This window comes from Bos javanicus, chromosome 2, assembly GCF_032452875.1.
Source record: "Bos javanicus breed banteng chromosome 2, ARS-OSU_banteng_1.0, whole genome shotgun sequence".
Classification (NCBI taxonomy): domain Eukaryota; kingdom Metazoa; phylum Chordata; class Mammalia; order Artiodactyla; family Bovidae; genus Bos; species Bos javanicus.
In genome coordinates this window covers 85,382,764-85,404,892 of record NC_083869.1, presented here as the reverse complement: position 1 = coordinate 85,404,892, position 22,129 = coordinate 85,382,764, and the positions used below count along the sequence as shown (strand labels likewise).

At 39.5% G+C, this 22,129-nt stretch overlaps 1 protein-coding gene across 6 annotated transcripts in view; it reads right to left on the bottom strand.

The window, feature by feature from the left end:
* Nucleotides 1-2,121: 2,121 nt before the first annotated feature.
* The window catches only part of CCDC150 (coiled-coil domain containing 150), a 90,863-nt gene continuing 70,855 nt past the window's right edge, over nucleotides 2,122-22,129 (bottom strand). For all 6 annotated transcript variants that reach the window (XM_061440834.1, XM_061440806.1, XM_061440816.1 and 3 more), the window contains 11 exons: nucleotides 19,026-19,154; nucleotides 17,823-17,992; nucleotides 16,211-16,304; nucleotides 15,253-15,422; nucleotides 13,787-13,913; nucleotides 9,512-9,706; nucleotides 9,004-9,072; nucleotides 8,752-8,913; nucleotides 7,932-8,018; nucleotides 2,778-2,897; nucleotides 2,122-2,492 (listed from right to left, as the gene is read on the bottom strand). In XM_061440834.1, coding sequence (XP_061296818.1) covers nucleotides 2,379-2,492; nucleotides 2,778-2,897; nucleotides 7,932-8,018; nucleotides 8,752-8,913; nucleotides 9,004-9,072; nucleotides 9,512-9,706; nucleotides 13,787-13,913; nucleotides 15,253-15,422; nucleotides 16,211-16,304; nucleotides 17,823-17,992; nucleotides 19,026-19,154 — 1,437 coding nt within the window. In that variant the 3' untranslated portion in view covers nucleotides 2,122-2,378. The remainder of the gene's footprint in view (nucleotides 2,493-2,777; nucleotides 2,898-7,931; nucleotides 8,019-8,751; nucleotides 8,914-9,003; nucleotides 9,073-9,511; nucleotides 9,707-13,786; nucleotides 13,914-15,252; nucleotides 15,423-16,210; nucleotides 16,305-17,822; nucleotides 17,993-19,025; nucleotides 19,155-22,129) is intronic.

Here is a 22,129-nt window from a genome sequence, read left to right as displayed (position 1 = left end):
GATGCCAGAAATCATGATTTTAGCTTGATGTGTATATTTTTGTATTCTAAATTTTCTTAAGCTCTGTTTTGAAATGCAGCTACTTGGATGTGGGTCGTTTGGGGTCATGGTGGTGTTAGGAGCACAGCACTGTTGACTCTAGGGCTCACTAGTCTCTACTACTGAGGCAAGACCCTGTTGTAGATGCTACCCAAAGCTTGTAAACCATAAGATGTCTGATTCTGTCTGGTGGGAACCAGTACTGTGTGTGTGTGTGCTGGGCATTGTCACTTATAGCCCTTTTGGGTGGCCCTGTCTCCAGCCTTACACAGATTCTCTCTCAGGCATGTGCTGACCAGTAGTCAGTTGAATACTCAAAGGGGGCCTTTAGGACATCTCTGAGATTCCCCTCTTGCAGCTCTCTCCTATCTCATACTCTGTCCTGGAACCCTGGCAGGCAGTGTCTTCCCTGGACTCTGAGTTCTCATTCTTTAACTCAGGGACCCACCCTCATTTCACCTTCTAGGCTATAAGCTGAGGTAACAGAAGAGCTCACTTCACTTGTTCCTTTTCTCTCAAAGGATCACAGGGCTTTGTTGCATGATGTTCAGCATCTTAAAAATCAGTGTCATATTTTTGTCTGGTTTTTGGTTATTTCACATGAAAGTAGAGGGTCATAATAGAAGGTCGTATGTACAACAGACACTCTTCAGGTACTACAGAAGCACTTTAAAAATATCACAGAAATACTTTAACAAAATCATCACACTAAATAGGCAGTTTTAACTATAAGCCTGACTAGAAATGATCACCAATCTAATTCTTCTCTCTTGTTCTGGATGAGGATGTTAGTATTCTTGGCAAGTAATCATAACACTCAGGGACAATGTATTTACAACCCATTAAGGCTGATCATTCTTGTGCAGTAATCGGGACTTTTTCCTATGCAGAATTCAGGACCATGGTTTTCAGTGCCATCCCAGGACCAAGGTTAATTTTTCTGTGGGGCTCCTAGGCTGTTTTAAGATTCTGACTCCCCAGTACTGTCAAATTGACTAGTGTTTGACTCTTTGTGACCCCATGGACTTGTGGCCTGCCAGGATCCTTTGTCCATGGAATTCTTCTGGCAAGAATAATGGAGTGGGTAGCCATTCCCTTCTCCAAGGGATCTTCCCAACTCAGGGATCGAACCTGGGTCTCCTGCATTGCAGGCAGATTCTCAGATTCCATCTGAGCCACCAGGGAAGACCCGTACTTATAGAATCCAAAGAGATAAACACCAGAGGAGTTTGACAACTTGAGGGTCAGATACAGAAATGGACACACTCCAATAAACTTGCCTCTGAATATCAGTTAATCAACAATGGTCTTACCCAAGTAACTACACTTCTACAGACGATATCAACCCATTTAAGCTTCTGAAAGTCTTCCAGTGCTTGAACTCCATGCCTCCTTAAAATCCTATATAAGATCAGAGGCTGGCTCTGATCAGGGAGGACTCTGTTTGACCAACATAGCCCTTCCCTACCACAGTAAAACAAATCCAGGAGTAAATTCAGCTGCGTTTTTTTATATTAGCTATGGAGTGGTAGGCTCATCAACCTCTGAGTTTTATATTTGATATTCTCTCCAGTTTCATAATTGGTCACTTGATTTATTATGATTTCTTATTTTATTGCCAGCAGCTATCATTACTCGAACATCAATAAAGTGAGGCATTATGCCAGCTAGTTACATATTTTAGGTCTGGATTAATTAATCCACTACTCTATCTGAAATGAAAAGGTAAAGCTGAATTTATTGCTTACTGTATGGTGAGAAAGCTTGGCATAATCTCATGGAGCAGAATTCAGTAACTCTGTAAATGTCGAAGGAAGCTGCAAATACAATCTCTGAGATATCTTATATAAAAATAAACACAGTTTTATTAAAGGTGTGCTAGTAATTACCTCGCATAGAAAAATATATGTTTACTAGACAGTGGGAAAGTTTTTACCTTTTTCCAGGTTACTGTATTTCCAGGGATTATCTACTAGATGTTAGACTAGAACATTTCACTGAAAGTATACCATCCATACCTCATTAAATGCTTTTTGATGAAATTTACTTAGGAAAAACAGCCAAGTATCATGCAACAACATCTCCTGTCATAAAACACATGAATATAAATTTATTGGGTGGAAAATAGGGAAAGGGACAAAAAAGATGGGATGGTTCTGAATTGATATCGAAGAATTCATAAAAGGATAAACTTTTATGTTTTAGGTCCAAAATCCTCAGCCCACATCAAAGACTTCATGTTCTGATGACTGTTGAAACAGGCCAGCCCTAGTTGCTGGACTCAGGCAATCAGGGTGATGAAGCTGTTCTAAGTTGAAGAAGCTGCTCTGTCAAGGACATCACTTTCTCTCTTGTTCAGAGTGGCACTTCTTGGGCACAAGTCTATTCCGTTTATTCTCCCATCGATGCAGAGCAGACTGGTTTGACACGCTGTTGTGCCTTTTATCTTGGTCCTGTTGGAAAGAACACACCCCCCAAACTTTTCAAAACAACTGCAGAGCTGAGGACCTGTTTTGTCTTTATGAAGATTTTTTTTTTTCATAAATATAGGTGGTTCTAATCTAGACAGCACGAGAGAAGTAGAACTTTTAAGAAAGAAATTCAGTTCACTGGTTTTCTAAGCAGTAAAGAAATCTACAAATTAGTGGAGCGAGTAGCTGGATGAAGAGAGAACTTGTGTAATTAGAAATCTGAGAAGGAACAAATCCAGAATTGCTTAAGACAGTTAAATATTCTACCTCTTCCCGCCACCTGTCTTCCCGGGGAAGCCTCTGCAACCGGTTTTTGGTCAGCTCGAGTTGTAGACCGTCAAATCTGCACTTAAACCAGCGGTGAGCTTCTTCCAGGTTAGCTGTTATCTGAATGTGCAAATGTTATTAAAAATTACAATAAAGAAACAGTTGTAAGTTTTTTTGTGTGCTAGTTTGACTCTTTTTACACTGTATAATGTAAAAGCTTTATTTCCCCCCCACAATTAGCAAGTGGGTTTCACATTAGTGTGAAAGTTTTCTTACTATAGCCAGTTTGAGAGACTTTTTACCTAGATATTAAAGACTCACATTCTGACTGCATGGTCTTTGCAACCTATTTGCATGTACACATCCTCCTATAGATGAGAGAATAATTTTTGAATGTGGAGTTAAAGAATGCATGCAGCCCTGCATTAATAAAATATTGTTAATATTTTCTGGATGTGAAGTGAGGTGAGAGAGGACTCAAGTTAAGGTAGGCATGAAAGTGTCAGATGGCACTGAAAATTAACGTGGTGGTGTGAACCACATTCGGAATGTGAGTTCTGTTCTCTAAGACTAAATACTTCTCCAGAGTCACTAAACTATAAAGACTAGATTTTTTCTGCTATGTTTTATGAAAGTAATAGAATAAATCAGCAAGAACACTGGAGTAGCTTAGTGTAAATTGTACTCTTTATTTCCTTTATCAAAATATTTTATACTTTAGCCCCTAAGCACAAACTTCCAAATTATCTTTGTCAGACTTGAAAACAGTCCCTCTAATAGTCTGCCTTTGAAGATGATCTGGAATTAGTTTCATTTACTTGACAAATATCTGACTGCCTATATATGCCTGGCACTCCACTAAGTATTTGGGATATTCTAATATTTTGAACATGGAGCCAACAGGCTTTTATATAAAGGCTGCTTCAAAATGGCTCTACAATATATCCTCTAGAATAAAAAGTAAAATGACTAACTTCCCTCTCTTGATTATTTATGTTTCATGGACAGCATTTTCATGTTTTGACTCAGTTCTCAGAGAGTAGAATATTTCTCTCTTGCTTGAGAAGGCAAATTTGAGAGCAGAGGCTTCATCTGGCTTGTTCACCCTCTAATCTCCATCACCTAACACAGCCATGTAACAGGTCCTCAAATCTGTGCTATTATGTACATGTCTCCTATTAACCAGGGCACAGTGTGGGTAGAAGTGTGAGATAAGAAAACAGAGCTCCCCTTGTCAGTAATTCTTAGAAAGCCACAAAGCTAAGTGTTTTCCAGTCTGTGCATCCTGATGGCAGACACCTCTCCCACCCAAACGAAACTCTACTTTTCTCCGGCACTCTATCCGAAGTGGAGGGCATGATACTTGTAATGGCATCATACATTATATCTCCTCTTGTACGGTGAATGAGAAGGGAGCTAATGTATATTCAAACTTACTCCGAGCCATCTATCAGAGTACCAGTGGTAGGTAACAACTTCCTATTACAGATGTGGTAACTGATGAGTTAAACAATGTAAGCATACTTTACTTAGGCTAGTAAGTGTCACAGTTGGCAAACTCACAACAGGAGTCCATAAGCCGTTTAATATACCATTCTGAAAGTCATACTGTCATGTAATTTAATGGCTACAAAAGGGACAAGCTGGCAGCAATGTCACTGTGCTACCTTTAGCCAAAGAATCTCTTCCCTTATCTGGATAATAAGGGGTGGTCATAGTAGACTAATAATTTTGAAGATCTTTTCCAGTTCTAAAAAATGTAGGATTTTACAAATAGCTCTTATAAATCAACAACAAAATACCCAGCTGAAAAGTGGGTTTTTGTTTTGTAAATAGACATTTCTATAAAGAAGACATACAGATGGCCAGTAGGCACATGAAAAGACGCACAATATTGCTAATTATTAGAGAAACGCAAATCAAAACTACAAGAAGATGCTACGTCACATTGGTCAGAATGGCCATCATTAAAAAGTCTATAAATAACAAATCCTGGTGAGGGTGTGGAGAAAAGGGACCCACTTACACTGCTCATGGGAACGCACACTGGCGCAGCCACAACGGAAACAGTATGCAGGTTCCTGACAAAGTCAGAGTTACCACACGATCCAGCAATCTACTCCTGGGCACACTCCTGGACAAAACTATAATTCCAAATGATACATGCACCCCGATGGTCACAGCAGCACTATGACAAGAGCCAAGACACGGAAACAACCCAAATGTCCATCGATAGCCCAAGAGATAAAGAAGACATGGTACATATACACAATGGAGTATTACTCATCCGTAAGAAAGAATGAAATAATGCCACTGGCAGCAACACAGATGGACCTAGAGATTATCAGACCAAGCGAAGTAAGTCAGAAAGGAAAAACACCATATGACAGCACTTATATATGGAATCTAAAATACAACAGAAATGAACATATCTATGAAACAGACACACAGACATAGAGAACAAATTTGTGGTTACCAAGGGGGAAGGAAGTCGGGGAGGGAAGGATTCAGAGTTTGGGATTAGCAGATACAAACTAGTATACATAGGATGGATAGACAACAGGGTCCTACTGTACAGCACAGAGAACTGAAGTCAGTATCCTGTGATAAATCACAATGAAAAAGAATATATGTATAACCGAAGCACTCTGCTACATTGCAGAAATTAACACAATGTTAATACCTTCATCAAAAAGGCCTATTTAAGAGAAATCAAATTCACAAATTAATAAGGTCTACTTTGTATTTCTAGTTATTGGTGGTAAAGTGTTTCTACCTTTATTCAGTTCAGTTCAGTTCAGTCATGTCCGACTCTGCGACCCCATGAATCGCAGCACGCCAGATTTAAGGGCCTAGATCTGATAGATAGAGTGCCCGATGAACTATGGACGGAGGTTCGTGACATTGTACAGGAGACAGGGATCAAGAACATCCCCATTGAAAAAAATGCAGAAAAGAAAAATGGCTGTCTGAGGAGGCCTTACAAATAGCTGTGAAAAGAAGAGAAGCGAAAAGCAAAGGAGAAAAGGAAAGATATAAACATCTGAATGCAGAGTTCCAAAGAATAGCAAGTAGAGATAAGAAAGCCTTCCTCAGTGATCAATGCAAAGAAAAAGAGGAAAACAACAGAATGGGAAAGACTAGAGATCTCTTCAAGAAAATTAGAGATACCAAGGGAACATTTCATGCAAAGATGGGCTCGATAAAGGACAGAAATGGTATGGACCTAACAGAAGCGGAAGATATTAAGAAGAAGTGGCAAGAATACACAGAAGAACTGTACAAAAAAGATCTTCACGACCAAGATAATTACAATGTTGTGATCACTCACCTAGAGCCAGACATCCTGAAATGTGAAGCCAAGTGGGCCTTAGAAAGCATCACTATGAACAAAGCTAGTGGAGGTGATGGAATTCCAGTTGAGCTATTTCAAATCCTGAAAGATGATGCTGTCAAAGTGCCGCACTCAATATGAGAGCAAATTTGGAAAACTCAGCAGTGGCCACAGGACTGGAAAAGGTCAGTTTTCATTCCATTCTCAAAGAAAGGCAATGCCAAAGAATGCTCAAACTACCGGACAACTGCACTCATCTCACACGCTAGTAAAGTAATGCTCAAAATTCTCCAAGCCAGGCTTCAGCAATACGTCAACCGTGAACTTCCAGATGTTCAAGCTGGTTTTAGAAAAGGCAGAGGAACCAGAGATCAAATTGCCAACATCCGCTGGATCATGCAAAAAGCAAAAGAGTTCCAGAAAAACATCTATTTCTGCTTTATTGACTATGCCAAAGCCTTTGACTGTGTGGATCACAATAAACTGTGGAAAATTCTGAAAGAGATGGGAATACCAGACCACCTGACCTGCCTCTTGAGAAACCTATATGCAGGTCAGGAAGCAATAGTTAGAACTGGCCATGGAACAACAGACTGGTTCGAAATAGGAAAAGGAGTACGTCAAGGCTGTATATTGTCACCCTGCTTAGTTAACTTATATGCAGAGTACATCATGAGAAACGCTGGACTGGAAGAAGCACAAGCTGGAATCAAGATTGCCAGGAGAAATATCAGTGACCTCAGACATGCAGATGACATCACCCTTATGGCAGAAAGTGAAGAGGAACTCAAAAGCCTCTTGATGAAAGTGAAAGTGGAGCATGAAAAAGTTGGCTTAAAGCTCAACATTCAGAAAACTAAGATCATGGCATCTGGTCCAATCACTTCATGGGAAATAGATGGGGAAACAGTGGAAACAGTGTCAGGTTTTATTTTTTGGGGCTCCAAAATCACGGCAGATGGTGACTGCAGCCATGAAATTAAAAGATGCTTACTCCTTGGAAGGAAAGTTATGACCAACCTAGATAGCATATTCAAAAGCAGGGAGGCCTGGCGTGCTATGATTCATGGGGTCGCAAAGAGTCGGACACGACTGAGCGACTGAACTGAACTGAACTGAGGCCTCCCTGTCCATCACCAACTCCCAGAGTTCAACCAAACTCATGTGCATCGAGTCGGTGATGCCATCCAGCCATCTCATCCTCTGTCGTCCCCTTCTCCTCCTGCCCCCAATCCCTCCCAGCATCAGGGTCTTTTCTAATGAGTCAACTCTTCGCATGAGGTGGCCAAAGTTTTGGAATTTCAGCTTTAGCATCATTCCTTCCAAAGAACACCCAGGACTAGTCTCCTTTAGAATGGACTGGTTGGATCTCCTTGCAGTCCAAGGGACTCTCAAGAGTCTTCTCCAACACCACAGTTCAAAAGCATAAACTCTTTGACACTCAGCTTTCTTCAGAGTCCAACTTTCACATCCATACATGACTACTGGAAAAACCATAGCCTAGACTAGACAGACCTTTGTTGGCAAAGTAATAGGTCTGCTTTCGTGTCAAACAATAATCACTAAAATTCAAACACATGCTGGTCTTCCCTTATATCTAGTGGTAGGGACTTGGACTATCAAGTTAATATCAGTATTTCAGTATTCTATGATCTCATCAAGACACAGAATCTTAATCTAAAACTATTTGCTCTTTATAACATGTTAGGGGCGATAGTGAGTAAGGTATTGGTTCTTGCCTTTTGCACTCTGAGAACTGTGTTAATGGAGGATTTTATAGAGACTTTTGTGTTTCAGGGTCGTTCATGTATCTGGCTCACCTGCTCTGATTCCACACTGGCTTCTTTCAGCTTATTCTCTGTCGCCTCTTTACATTTCTTTAGGTGTCTGATAGTTTCTTCCAATTCCTGAACATGTGATACAAAGATTTTTACAAACTCCCAATGTGCCATATATGGGAGAAAAACCTTCAATATTGTAATAAATTACAAGACAAACCAAATTATGAAAGTATGATGGGATACTTTCTAATTCCAGGTACTACCAGACTACAAGCTAAAAATTTGTTTTCAGTTTAACTGACTGTATACACATTTGTACATGATGACAGATATTGATTTACTGATTCTCCTGAGGAAAGGTGATTAACGTTTCTTTCTAGAACTGAGGGAATAGTATTTGTAGCAGACAATCTCTGTTGGCAGGCAAGAGCTTGATGCTCTCCTTAAGTCCCTTTTCAGGAGTAAAACATGCTTTTCATTAGGTTGGAGCAGGCAAAAGTCCTGTAATGGCAACAGACAGATAGATCTGAGCTCTGAGAAGAACCAAGGAGTCTAAAGTTCCTGAAAGACTATGAAATTCAGAAGTCTTACTCAGTAACTAGTACTTTGCATATGTGAGCCTTAGCTTTTCTTTAAAAATGAGTTTGTTTGTTTTTTTTACATTGAAAATGACAATGAGGTGCCATATTCAAAGCTACAGGCTTCTTCCTAGATATGATTCTAAGGTCTTAGCTAAGATGAACAACTTGGAAATCTGTTTTCTTCTCTAGAGCCTAGAAAAGCAACATGCCCTAATGCTGGGCTCAGCACATGGCACTTGCTGCTCATCTCTGAGAGGAATCCTAGGAAGCCTTTTCACCTGGCACCGATTCTCCAGCTCCTGCCTCAGCTTCCGCTCGGCCTCAAGGCGCAGCTCTTGCTGTTTATTCCGTGCTGAGGTGTCATACTGGCTCCTGGCCAACAGCTGCATCTCCTTCTGCAGGTTAGTCATTTCAGATACAAATTTCTGGATACTCAGTGACTGTAGGGCACAAAGAGGGAAGACGGTTGACGAACCTGCCCAAGTTTGGGATTTTACACGAATGGTAAACAGTGTGTGGACATCATCTACCTGTTCGTAGTTTTTTTTCTGATACTGATCCTTAATTAGCTCCATTTGCCTCAATTCTGTTTCTATTTGCTGAAAGTAAATGTGGAAATAACATAGAAAGATAATCAGTGGAAAAACAGGCTTGCTTTTTTTTGCCTATAGGAGGATGACAGAAAGAATCCCACATGAGACCCAGTTATCAGTTCTTGCTGGGCTCTTCTTCCATCCAGCCCACTGACCCCAATAGAGCCAAATCCTATACAATCACTGCGGGAGAGACAGCTAGGAGCCAGGATGGGACACTGGCAGCTAATGAGCAGCCAAACCTTCACACAGCAGTATCTTTGCTGGAAAAAAAGAGAGTACCCATCCCCTTCAAGGCAGTCTGCCCACATCCCAGGTATAGCTATAATTCCCAGAGATCACAGGGGAGTGTTAGAGCTCTGAGACCATCTTCCTCCAACACCACTGCCTGCCTGGGTCCTCATCGATACTAGGAGGTCAGAGGAGACAGGGTTTCTCAGACAACCTTCATCCTCTCTACGTTCTGAGCGTTATTCGCCTTGGCGGACAAGTGGAGCTTAATTTGGGCCCTTTGATTCTTTATTTTCTCCTTGCTGCTATTCAGTAGCTTTTCCAGCTCTGTAAGTTTCTGCCGCAGCTCTCGGTTGGTCCGGGACACTTCCACTGATCTGAAGTTGGCTTCATCAAGGGCTTTCTTCATCTGTGGGACACAAAGGGAAAATGAGAACATTTTAACCTTCCATTCAGTAAGAGAAGGTTATGTTTAACTGTGTCTCTATATTTTGTTCTCCTTGGACTATTCTTTTAAAAAGGAGGTTTAAGTAAGGCTAGTGATTTAACACTAAAAAACACGATCTTTCTTAAAACACATAAACAATATAAATATATGTTCATCATATATTAAGAGCATGGCTTTTGTATCAGACACTTTAAATCTTAACTTCACCAGTCACTAGTCAAGTAATTTCAGATAACATCCTTAAGCCTTGGGTGCATCGCTGGAGAACTGTGTGAATAGGCTACCTCATAGGAGTCATGTAACAGTAAAACAAGGTAGAAAAAGAATATAGAGCCTGACACACACTAATTGCTCAGTGATCATTACCATGCCTTAAAGCTTTTTTTTTTTTAAGATTAAGCTCATCTCTGTCACTTGTGATGTCATGTTTGGAGAAGTGAAAATAAATTATATGGTAGTTTATGTAATGGACTTCCTTGGTAGCTCAGCTGCTAAAGAATCTGCCTGCAATTCAGGAGGATCCTGGTTTGATTCCTGGGTCAGGAAGATCCCTGGGTCTGGAAGATCACCTGGAGAAGGGATAGGCTACCCACTCCAGTATTCTTGGGTTTCCCTGGTGGCTCAGATGGTAAAGAATATGCCTGCAATGTGGGAGACCTGGATTTGATCCCTGGATTGGGAAGATCCCCTGGAGGAGGGCATGGCAACCCACTCCAGTATTCTTGCCTGGAGAATCTCCATGGACAGAGGAGCCTGGTGGGCTGCAGTCCCTGGGGTAGCAAAGAGTCAGACATGACTGAGTGACTAAGCACACATGTAAATACCTATCAGCTACTGACCATTGGTGCATGCATTTATTTTTAATTGGAATATATTTTTATATTATTGCTTTTCTATTGAGGTATAGTTGATTTATAATATTTTTAGGTATATGAGTGATTAAAATATAGATTATACTGGTTATAATTTTTTTAGATTATACTCCAGCTATATTCCATGTGCTGTATAATATACCCTTATAGCTTATTTATTTTACATAATAATTTGTACTTACTGCTTTTAGAAATTTTAGGAAACTTGTCTAGTGGTAAAATAACAGTGATTATTAATTAAAAAAACAATACAACAGGCCCAAAACAAAATGACCTATGCTAAGCCCTACTGTCACCAAACTTAATTAGTTTTGGCTCTCCCAGAAATGGACTTTCAAACCAGTCAGTCAGGAATCATCTGATCAGCATTAGTTGGGTAATCTGCCTGGTAGACACCTGCCATCCACTAAAGGAAGTAAGTTTGCCATAACCCATCTACTTTTTTCCCTAGTTTAACTCTCTTGTTCCTGCTCCCTTCTGCCTATAAGACTCTTCCATTTTGTACAACTCCTCAGAGTGCCTTCTACTGCAATCAATGGCATAATGTCCAATTCAAAAGGATTTTTGTTCAAATAAACTCTTAATTTTACTTTGCCTCAATTTATCTTTTAACATTACTTAAATCATTTTACAGAGTTCCTCTCCTCCTCTTGGATCCTTGAATTTTTAGGAAGAAGCACCTAAAAAGTACCACTTGATTTTTAGGAAGAGGCAGCTGAGAAGGGAGAAGATAGGAAGGTGGTATTCTCTATGGCTAGGAAGTGTTTAACATGTCAAAGAACCAAAATAATGTTACTTTTTCTCTTTATACTAGCTCATTCCTTCAGCTCCTAAATTCACACTACAGTGTTGTCTTTTATTACCCAACCAAATTTCTGTTAGACATTCCACCATTATCTCAATCACAGCTTTGTCAAAACTGGGTAAGCCTTAAAAATTATCACTTACTTTGCACTTATGTTCAGTTCAGTCGCTCAGTCGTGTCCGACTCTTTGCGACCCTATGAATCGCAGCACACCAGGCCTCCCTGTCCATCACCAACTCCTGGAGTTCACTGAGACTCAAGTCCATCGAGTCAGTGATGCCATCCATCCATCTCATCCTCTGTCGTCCCCTTCTCCTCCTGCCCCCAATCCCTCTCAGCATCAGAGTCTTTTCCAATGAGTCAACTCTTCGCATGAGGTGGCCAAAGTACTGGAGTTTCAGCTTTAGCATCAGTCCTTCCAAAGAACACCCAGGACTGATCTCCTTCAGAATGGACTGGTTGGATCTCCTTGCAGTCCAAGGGACTCTCAAGAGTCTTCTCCAACACCACAGTTCAAAAGCATCAATTCTTCAGCACTCAGCTTTCTTCACAGTCCAACTCTCACATCCATACATGACCACTGGAAAAACCATAGCCTTGACTAGATGGACCTTTGTTGGCAAAGTAACGTCTCTGCTTTTGAATATGCTGTCTAGGTTGGTCATAACTTTCCTTCCAAGGAGTAAGCGTCTTTTAATTTCATGGCTGCAATCACCATCTACAGTGATTCTGGAGCCCAAAAATAAAGTCTGACACTGTTTCCACTGTTTCCCCATCTATTTCCCATGAAGTGATTGGACCAGATGCCATGATCTTAGTAATTACTTTTCATATATTTTCCAATTTAATCCTCTAAACCACCTTGGAAAGTAGTTGTGATGATTTCCATTTTATGATCAAGGAAACATTCAGAAGTTCCATTTTATGATCAAGGTAACAGACTCAAAAGTTCAGTCGTCTGCGCAGATAGTAAATTACCACATTGCTTTTAAGAGGCAGAGCTGAGGCACTTAAACAGTGCACCCTGATGCCACCTCTGTGGCTAACTGCTCAAGACAGCACTAATACTACTGTTCTTTGGTCTCCTGCACAAGTTCACGATCTTCACTGATTCCTGTTAAAAGGGTTTAAACTAAGTATTCTGAACAACTATCTCTGATTAAAGGTATCTTTAATTTCAGTGTCCATTTTTGTTTCCCACAGAAATTGTTTTTATTATAATATTTATACAGTGCTTTTGCAATTTACAAAGTACCATATAAACAGTTGAATCTGATTTTTGGGACTGCTCCTTGTAAACTGCAAAGCAATGCACTAAATCTGGCAAAATACAGACCAGCCACTCCAGCTAAGTCTTGGAATTATTTTAATTACTCCCTCCCCTTTGCTTATGATACATTTTGTGTATGTTTGATTTTTCTATTAAAAATAGCTTTTTAAATTATTCTCTACTTTCAACAGAACTGCTTTTCTTTAATCTGAAGCCCGAAGTAACTGCTGTAGTTCCCATTAGCCTCCATGTTTCTGGTTTATCTTCATTATTATTTACTTTCCACTGCCAACAGACTAACCTACTTAAAACTGTGCTTACATCCTTCTCAGAAACCTACAGTGCTTTACTTTTACCTAACAGTTTCCAGCCAATATTCTGGTAGTTAAGACCATCTACCAGCTGGTTTCCTCTATTAGCCCTTCTTTCTCAGAAATTTCCTAGTCTCTGCTTTAATCAAGACAGGCAAATGCTTTTCCTTTGCTCACATATCCTGCTCATTTTTCATTTGCTTATCCTGCTACATAGCGTGTCCTACCCCTGAAAACTCTGCCAGTCTCAGTCCCGTACTGTGGTCAAGCTTCCCTCTTCTTCCTATCACCCAGCCAGCCTAAAACAAACTTTCCCTTACTCTGCATTCATTTAAAATTGTACATAGCTTCTAAATATCAGAGAGTCTTCTGACGTCTTCCTTACTTGTCTCATGTAAGAGGGGAGGTGACAAATAAGGGGTCATTTAGTACAGACCACGTCTTCTACTGTTTTTAAATATGCCTCTCAGGAGAAGGTAGGTGCGTGATGGATGCTAGTGAAGTGGACTGAGGAGATAGGTGACTGCTATCTGTCTAACAGATGGCAGTCTCCTCCTTTCTCTTTACCACTCAAGTTACTATTCTCCAAGGGGAAGACTATCATCAAGGCATTCCTTCACTGGGCAGATAACTGTATATCAAACAGCTTAGAGCTGCATCTCACTTGCTGGTGAAAGGAGAATTAGAAGAGCTAAAGAGCAACTGCAGCCATTCTCAGGAATCTTCTAGCTAGCAACCATCTGGAGACGGACGTTATGTGTCTTTTGTCACGTGCCTCCATACCTCAGTTACTTCCCGCTGTGCTGCTTTCCTGGCAGTTTCTCTCTCAATTTGAAACTGCTTTCTTAGAGCATCTATGCGTTCAGCATGCAATTCTGCTTCTATTTTGGATTCTTCACTCATCCGTTCTCTGTTTTGGAAGAGAGATGTTAAATCACCTTTAGAAAACCTCTTAGGTGGTATGATTTACAACTGAGCAGATCAGTCACCATGTAAAATCACTGATCTGTAACTCATTAACAGAAAGAAAAATAAGCATTTACCTACGGCCTTAAAAAACAAAGTCATTAATATAAAGAGATCCACCTTTAAGAGTAAAAACACATATTCTTATTTTAACCAATACTGAATAGTCCAGAGCCAGCAGCATTTCACCAGAATATACAATTTGTACAGATTACAAACATGAAAAATACTCTCTTAGCTTTAGCTTATATAAATACGCTCTGCAATATCAGTATGTTCACTACCTGAAAGGAATAAAGATAAATGGGCATAATATATTTCCTTTGGGTATAAATTTTCATGGGATGTTATTAATATCTAAATCATATTTGCCTAGATAAAGTTTAAGAAAAAAACTCCAGTGGCTTGACTTGAATTAGAAGCACTTGAGCTAACTAATCTCAGGGCAAAATGGAAAACAATTAATGGTCGAGCATCTGCTTAAATGAATTATCCCACTCCTGGAGGGGTTATTTCCATTCAGGCTTCTGTTGTTCCTTTTCCAAATCATGCCTTTGAAGGACACATAAGCTTCTGATAGAAAAGGTTTGGCAAAAATGTGTATGTGTCCCTCCTGAATTGGTTTAAAATTTCCTGTGGTCATGTATGGATGTGAGAGTTGGACTGTGAAGAAGGCTGAGTGCCAAAGAATTGATGCTTTTGAACTGTGGTGTTGGAGAAGACTCTTGAGAGTCCCTTGGACTGCAAGGAGATCCAACCAGTCCATTCTGAAGGAGATCAGCCCTGAGATTTCTTTGGAAGGAATGATGCTAAAGCTGAAACTCCAGTACTCTGGCCACCTCATGTGAAGAGTTGATTCATTGGAAAAGACCCTGATGCTGGGAGGGATTGGGGGCAGGAGGAGAAGGGGACGACAGAGGATGAGATGGCTGGATGGCATCACTGACTCGATGGACGTGAGTCTGGGTGAACTCCGGGAGTTGGTGATGGACAGGGAGGCCTGGTGTGCTGTGATTCATGGAGTTGCAAAGAGTCGGACACGACTGAGCGACTGATCTGATCTGATCATGTACAGAAGATCAACACCAGATGAGGGAAGAGCTGAAGAGGAGCATATCCCAGCCAGCATCCTCTGCTGTTTAGCTACGCCTGTCACCTTCACGTGGTTCTGCAGGAGGACCAGCTCAAAGTAGGGAAAAAGCTTTAACTGGTTTATGTGAATGAGCCAGACTTACTCTCCCAGAGGCTCTTCCCTAATTTCACCGTGACTATACTGCTCTTACTTAAAGGTTTCCAAATTCTGTCGCTCAAGTTCTTTGCTTTCCAATTTCTCTTGAACATGATCAAGCTTTGTTTGTAGGTGATTATTTGTCTGGAGAGCTTGCTCCAGGCTCATAGCCAGTTTCCTGTTGTCTTCTCTAGCTACATCTAGAGCTTTTTGTAGAGGTTCCATCTGAAAGAGAAGATTGTTTTTAATCTAGTTGTTCCACTGTAAAAGATACTAGAAGTACATAACACTGTAATATTCCCACTTTAAACTTTGAGACAATAATTATTTGGAACCAGAAACAAAGACTCCAGATGCCTGGGATATGTATGTGAGAACTTATTACAGACAGTGCTTAGCAGACTCTTAGAAGGTGGTGGGAAGGGTATGCTCCACTGGTCACTAGAGAGTTTTTGAAAACAGAGCCAACTTATTTATCCTAATTTCTAAAATTTTAAATTAGTTAAATTCCCCTTTTTGATTCTTTAACCTCATTGCCTACAGAGATAAGAATTGGCAACTGCTCCTTGTATATTTCTCTAGAAAAAGCTTATTCATATGAAATATCCCTGTGTATTTTACATGTGTGCATATGTGTAGATACATATTTATATACGTATACACCTATGAACGCATGTATTTCCTTATTTAGTAGGACTACCCTACTTCTAACTGAAGCTACGTTATTTTCTAAGCCCTTTAACATTTGCAATCCCTTATGCATTAATATATGAAAAGAATGTAGACCATATAAGACAAAAAGAATTAGGCACAATTATGGTCCTGGTTTGCTAAATGACTCACTGCAAGATTATAGACCAGTTTCCCATTTGGGAATATGTACTGTTCAAAACTCAGACTTGAATGGGAAGGAAATTTACCTGATTATTTTACTCCATTTTTCCAAAACACTGATATCCCAATAAAATAAAAAAAAACACTAACATTATCATCTATAAAAACCTGGCTTCTACCTCACTGTTGTGCTGGGCATCGACGACAAGCATTCTGGCCTGCCACTGGTCCACTTCTGCTTCCAGCTTCTGTACCCGCTGTTGATTCAGAGCCCTAAAGATAGAGAGCACAGAGAAAGTGACCACTTTCTAGAAATGGAAAGAACCATCTAGAAATGATACCACTGGGATATACAGGGTACTCTTCCAGGAAGCTGAAATGGCATTAGGTTATGGGCTACAGATGCTCAGAATATGAGAGCTGGCAGGTGATAAATCTGCAGCCTCAGCATCAGAGTAAGAGACTAATTCTCCTGGGGATTGAAAATTTGTCCCATCTCTATGATTCAATTCTTCTTGGTATATCAAACTATCAGGACATGTTAATGACTAAGTTAAAAGCTGGTAATTTTATACTCTCTCTCTCTATATATCACTGGCACAAAAATGTATCACCTCTAGATGGACTGGCTTACTCTTGAGATTTCTGCTTTTTACCTAGAATTGTACTGTGAACAGTAAACTGTTTTTTAATACCATCCCCTTGATTTCTTTAAGTTCAGAGGTAACACTGATTCATAACATAAAAAAAAAAAAATTAGCATGATGAAGAATATAAAAGTCATTAATTCTCCCATAACAGAGAGGCAATATGTACCAGTAATACATTATACTTACAGGCCTTATTAAACTCAAACCATTTGTTTATTAACCTAAACTGGAAATATGCATATAATTTTTGAAACATTCAAAGGAGTTTTCTTATAGCTGAAAGCAGTTCTCACAATGATTCCTCTAAAATAATTAAATAGTATACTAATAAATGGATAATTAATTCAAAATGAAGTAGATGCCTGGCTTTAATAATCTGACAATTACTATTCTGTAGACTCAAGGGCAGATTTAAATGGTGTAGAAAACAGCAAGGATAAGACAGCATTTATCACATGAATTGCTGGAATACATATTCATTTACACCACTACAAAATCTGTGAATTTTTGGATATCATTTTTATAATTCCAGATTCTCCCAAATTTGCTAATTCTTTAAATACATTTGAATCAGTTCTAATGAGGTGGACGAAACTGGAGCCTATTATACAGAGTGAAGTAAGCCAGAAGGAAAAACACCAATACAGTATACTAACGCATATATATGGAATTTAGAAAGATGGTAACAATAACCCTGTGTATGAGACAGCAAAAGAGACACTGATGTATAGAACAGCCTTATGGACTCTGTGGGAGAGGGAGAGGGTGGGAAGATTTGGGAGAATGGCATTGAAACATGTAAAATATCATGTATCAAACGAGTCACCAGTCCAGGTTCGATGCACGATACTGGATGCTTGGGGACAGTGCACTGGGACAACCCAGAGGGATGGTATGGGGAGGGAGGAGGGAGGAGGCTTCAGGATGGGGAACACATGTATACCTGTGGTGGATTCATTTTGATATTTGGCAAAACTAATACAATTATGTAAAGTTTAAAAATAAAATAAAATTAAATACCATTGTACTACTTTTTTCACAAAGGAAGTAACATAAAGTGACTGTTTCTTGATCACACACTGTTCCTTACTACAACACAGCAGAAAAATACAAGTACAAAGACAAAAATCATCTCTGGTACCTTTCTTTCTTGAGGCCTGCGATCTCTGAATCCCTCCGGCCAAGCTCTATTTGCACTTTTTCCAGAGCACCTTGCATCTTACTGTGAGAAGCCAACACATTCTCCAACATGATCGTCACTTTGCAGTTGTCTTCTTTGGCTTCTGCCAGTTGTCGCTGAAAGTTTCCTACCTAACAGAAGACGAAATAAGACAATATTTTGATCCGGTCTAGTTATTCTTCTGCTGCGGAGTCCTGTGACTGCTAGAAGAGTATCGAAACCAGGTCTGGTACAATGCTAAGAGGAATAAGTGTGTGTGTATATATAAATATATATTTTTTCTTTTGTAATCAAAGCAGTTTTATTTAAATAAACAAGAGAATATAAAATTGTTCTTAAATTCATTTACAATTCCACAGAAATTTCCCACAGATAGGTGTGAGGTATGCTTCTACTATGTTTTAATTGGAGGATAATTGCTTTAAAGTATATTTTATTTTTATTTTATTAAGTTATTCTGACTTTGAGAAAAAGAAAACTAAACCCCAGGTCCTATGGCTCCAATGAAAAACTCTGCAGTGCTTCCTGACTATTATCATATCCTAGCACACACATCAGTTTTAACTAGAGACATAAGGACCGACAACTTCTTGGGTCTCGAGGTAGTCCCAGGGTGGCCCATACAGGCCCTGCTCAGCTAATCTTACCATGGGCTCAGAAGATAATAACACCTCCGAAGCCCATCAGAATTATCTGAGGGAAAAAAGAACATAAGGGAGAGTGGGAGCCACGGAAGAATGGTGTAAGTCACAGCCCTCTTCAGAGGGGAAGGAGTCTGGGATGTGACCTCTCCTCCCACCGAGAACATACACTGTTAAGCAGAAAGCATTTGGTAATTTAACATAGAATCATAACAATGTTTTATCACATTAATAAGACATAAGTAGGTGGTTATTATTACCAAGGTCAGATGTGTTTCAACAAAAAAAATAGACTTTTGATTAAGAAAGAAAGAAAAAAACACACTGAGTTAAATCATCTATTTTTAAGGGAAGTATTTTAAAGTTTTTCTAAAGTTATCTTTTGTAAAAGAAAATTCTCATCTGATCAATCCTCTGTTTTTTTTTAAACTAAAGGTAACAAGAAATGAAAGAATATGGCTCATAAAAATTTTAGAAGCGCTTCATGTCAGTTACACAGTTCACAAAGGGGTTGATGTCTTACCTTCTTGTTCTCTCTGTCCTCCAGAGTTTCAAGGTCCCCTTTCAACTTCTGACTCTCTTTCAGGGCTGCATCACGACCCTTCACTGCTTGTGAAAGCTCCTCTTCATTCTTTTCAAGAAGGGATTTCACCTTAGCAGAAAGAAAGAAACGATAATAAGTGACTTTCTCAAAGCATGATCAGTCAGCAGTTAGAATGTCCTGTGCTTAGTCTCTCAGTCTTGTCTGACTCTTTACGACCCCACCGACTGTTAGCCTGCCAGGCTTCTGTGTCCATGGGGATTCTCCAGGCTAGAATACTAGAGTAGGTAGCTATTTCCTTCTCTAGGGGATCTTCCCAACCCAGGGATTAAACTCAGACCTACTGTATTGCAGGTGGATTCTTTACCATCTGAGCCATAAGGGAAGCTCTGGTTAGAATAAGACACAGCAATTTAGAAGCCAAACTTAAAATGTTAAATTAAATATGCTTATCTATAATTGCAAAAAATAAAAAAACTAGCTCTAGTAGCTGTTTTTCCCCTTAAAACTACAAAGGAAAAAAAAATTTAATAAACATGTGCAAATTTCTAATATATATGTCAATATGAAAAGCCTGGAATGAGGGACATGGGAGATAAGACTGTGATTATGATGGCTATTATATGGCACAAGGAACTCTTCTCAATACTCTGTAATGACCTAATGGGAAAAGAGTGGATATATGTATAACTGATTCACTTTGCTGTACACCAGAAACTAACATAACACTATAAATAAACTACATACATACCAATAAAAGCTTTAAAATACTAAAAAAAAAAAAACACAAAAAAAACCTCTGATGGTAAGATGAAAACTGGGGGAGAAAACTGGTTATCACAGAATTTGAAAATATGATGTAAATTAACAAAATACATAATAAAAGCAGATGAATAAGTATAAATAGTGTCAAGAAAATAGTTATAAAAGTGTTCTAAATAGTGTTCTAATCCTAATTAAAAGTATTACAATTTTATACCCCTGAAACACTTTCAGTGTATCTATACAATCATTTCAGATCATCATACTATCTTAAATACTACTCTTTAAAAAAAAAGATTTTATCTTAAAATAATTATAGACTCACAGGATGTTACAAAATTACTGACAGTCCCCATGCACTCTTCACCCTGCTTCTAATAATGACATCTTTACATCTTCACAATCTTACATGATTGTTAATCAGATTAACAGGACTACAAAAGTTGCAGTTTTCACCATTTTTTAACCTGCATTCCTCTGTGTATGCACACATGCATATAACTGTGTAATCTGATGGCACGCACGTATTCTGGTGACCACCACCACAGGCAAGACGCAGAACTGCTCCACTGCCACGAAGAGCTCTCCTGTACTGTCTCTTTTGTTCATGTCCTCCCCAAATCCATTCCATGTTCCTTGGCAACCACTAACTTGTTATCATCTTTACTGTTTTTCTCATTTCAAGAATGTCATTTTAAATACTTTAAAATAATTACTTATACAAAAATTAGCATTTTTAAAAGCAGCCATACTGGGATATAGCTGACAAACAGTAAGCTGTGTACATTTAACATGTACAATTTTGAAATATGTATAAACTCTTAAAATCATCACAATAATGAACAATTTCCATTATCTCCAAACTTCCCCTATGCCTTTTAGTAATCAACCCGTTCTCTCTCTCCCTGTTCCTACATGTCCACCCAAGGCCTCCACTGACCTATTTTCTGTCATTTTTATTTCCTAGAATTTTATATAAATGAAGTATTTTATGTACAGTAAATCCCCTACATATAAATGAGTTCTGTTCTAAGAACGTGCTCATAAGTTCAAATTTGTTCTTAAGTCTGTTAGTCTAGGTACCCAACTAACACAACCAGCTATGTAGTACTGTACTTTAATAGGTTTATAATACTTTTCAGACAATACATAAAAAACAAGCAAACAAAAAATACTTTTAACCTTAAAGTACAGTACCTTGAAAAGTACAGCGGTACAACAACTGGCATACAGGGGCTGACTGGCACCAGGTGAGAAGTGATTGGAAGAGGGAGTGGAGGTGGGAGATGGTTAAGAGTTGCAGGATCATCAGCAAGAGGAGACAGAGGGCAAACTGCAATTTCACTCATGCCTGACACTGATGGCACAGGTTCTGGTTACTTGCTAGATTCATTTCCAGCTACCCTCTTGAAAAAATGATCCAATGACATCTGGGTAGTGTTAGTCACTCAGTTGTATCTGACTTTTTGTGATCCCATGGACTGTAGCCTGGCAGGCTCCTCTTTTCATGGGATTCTTCAGGCAAGAATACCGGAGTGGGTTGCCATTCCCTTCTCCCGAGTATCTTACTGACCCAGGGATACAACCAAGGTCTCTTGCACTGTAGGCAGATTCTTTACCATCTGAGCTACAAGGTCGTATAGCTCTTTGGTAGCACTGGACTCTTTGGTAGCACAGCCATGAAATTAAAAAATGCTGCTCCTTGAAAGAAAAGTTATGACCAACTTAGATAGCATATTAAAAAGCAGAGACATTACTTTGCCAACAAAGGTCCGTCTAGTCAAAGCTATAGCTTTTCCAGAAGTCATGTATGGATGTGAGAGATGAACTATAAAGAAAGCTGAGTGCCAAAAAATTGATGCTTTTGAACTGTGGTGTTGGAGGAGACTCTTGAGAGTCCCTTGGATTGCAAGGACATCCAACCAGTCCATCCTAAAGGAAATCAGTCCTGAATATTCATTGGAAGGACTGATGCTGAAGCTGCTACTCCAATACTTTGGCCACCTGATGCGAAGAACTGACTCATTGGAAAAGACCCTGATGCTGGGAAAGACTGAAGGAGGGAGGAGAAGGGGATGACAGAGGATGAGATGGTTGGATGGCATCACCAACTCATGGACATGAGTCTGTGTAAAGTCCAGGAGTTGGTGATGGACAGGGAGGCCTGGCGTGCTGCAGTCCATGGGGTCACAGAGTCGGACATGACTGAGCAACTGAACTGAACTGGACTGTATTCTGAACAGCTGCTGCAGACTTCAAGTACCAGTCTACATTCGAATCCTGTGCCGCCTCAAATAGAACTAACCTTCATGATTAGACACGTG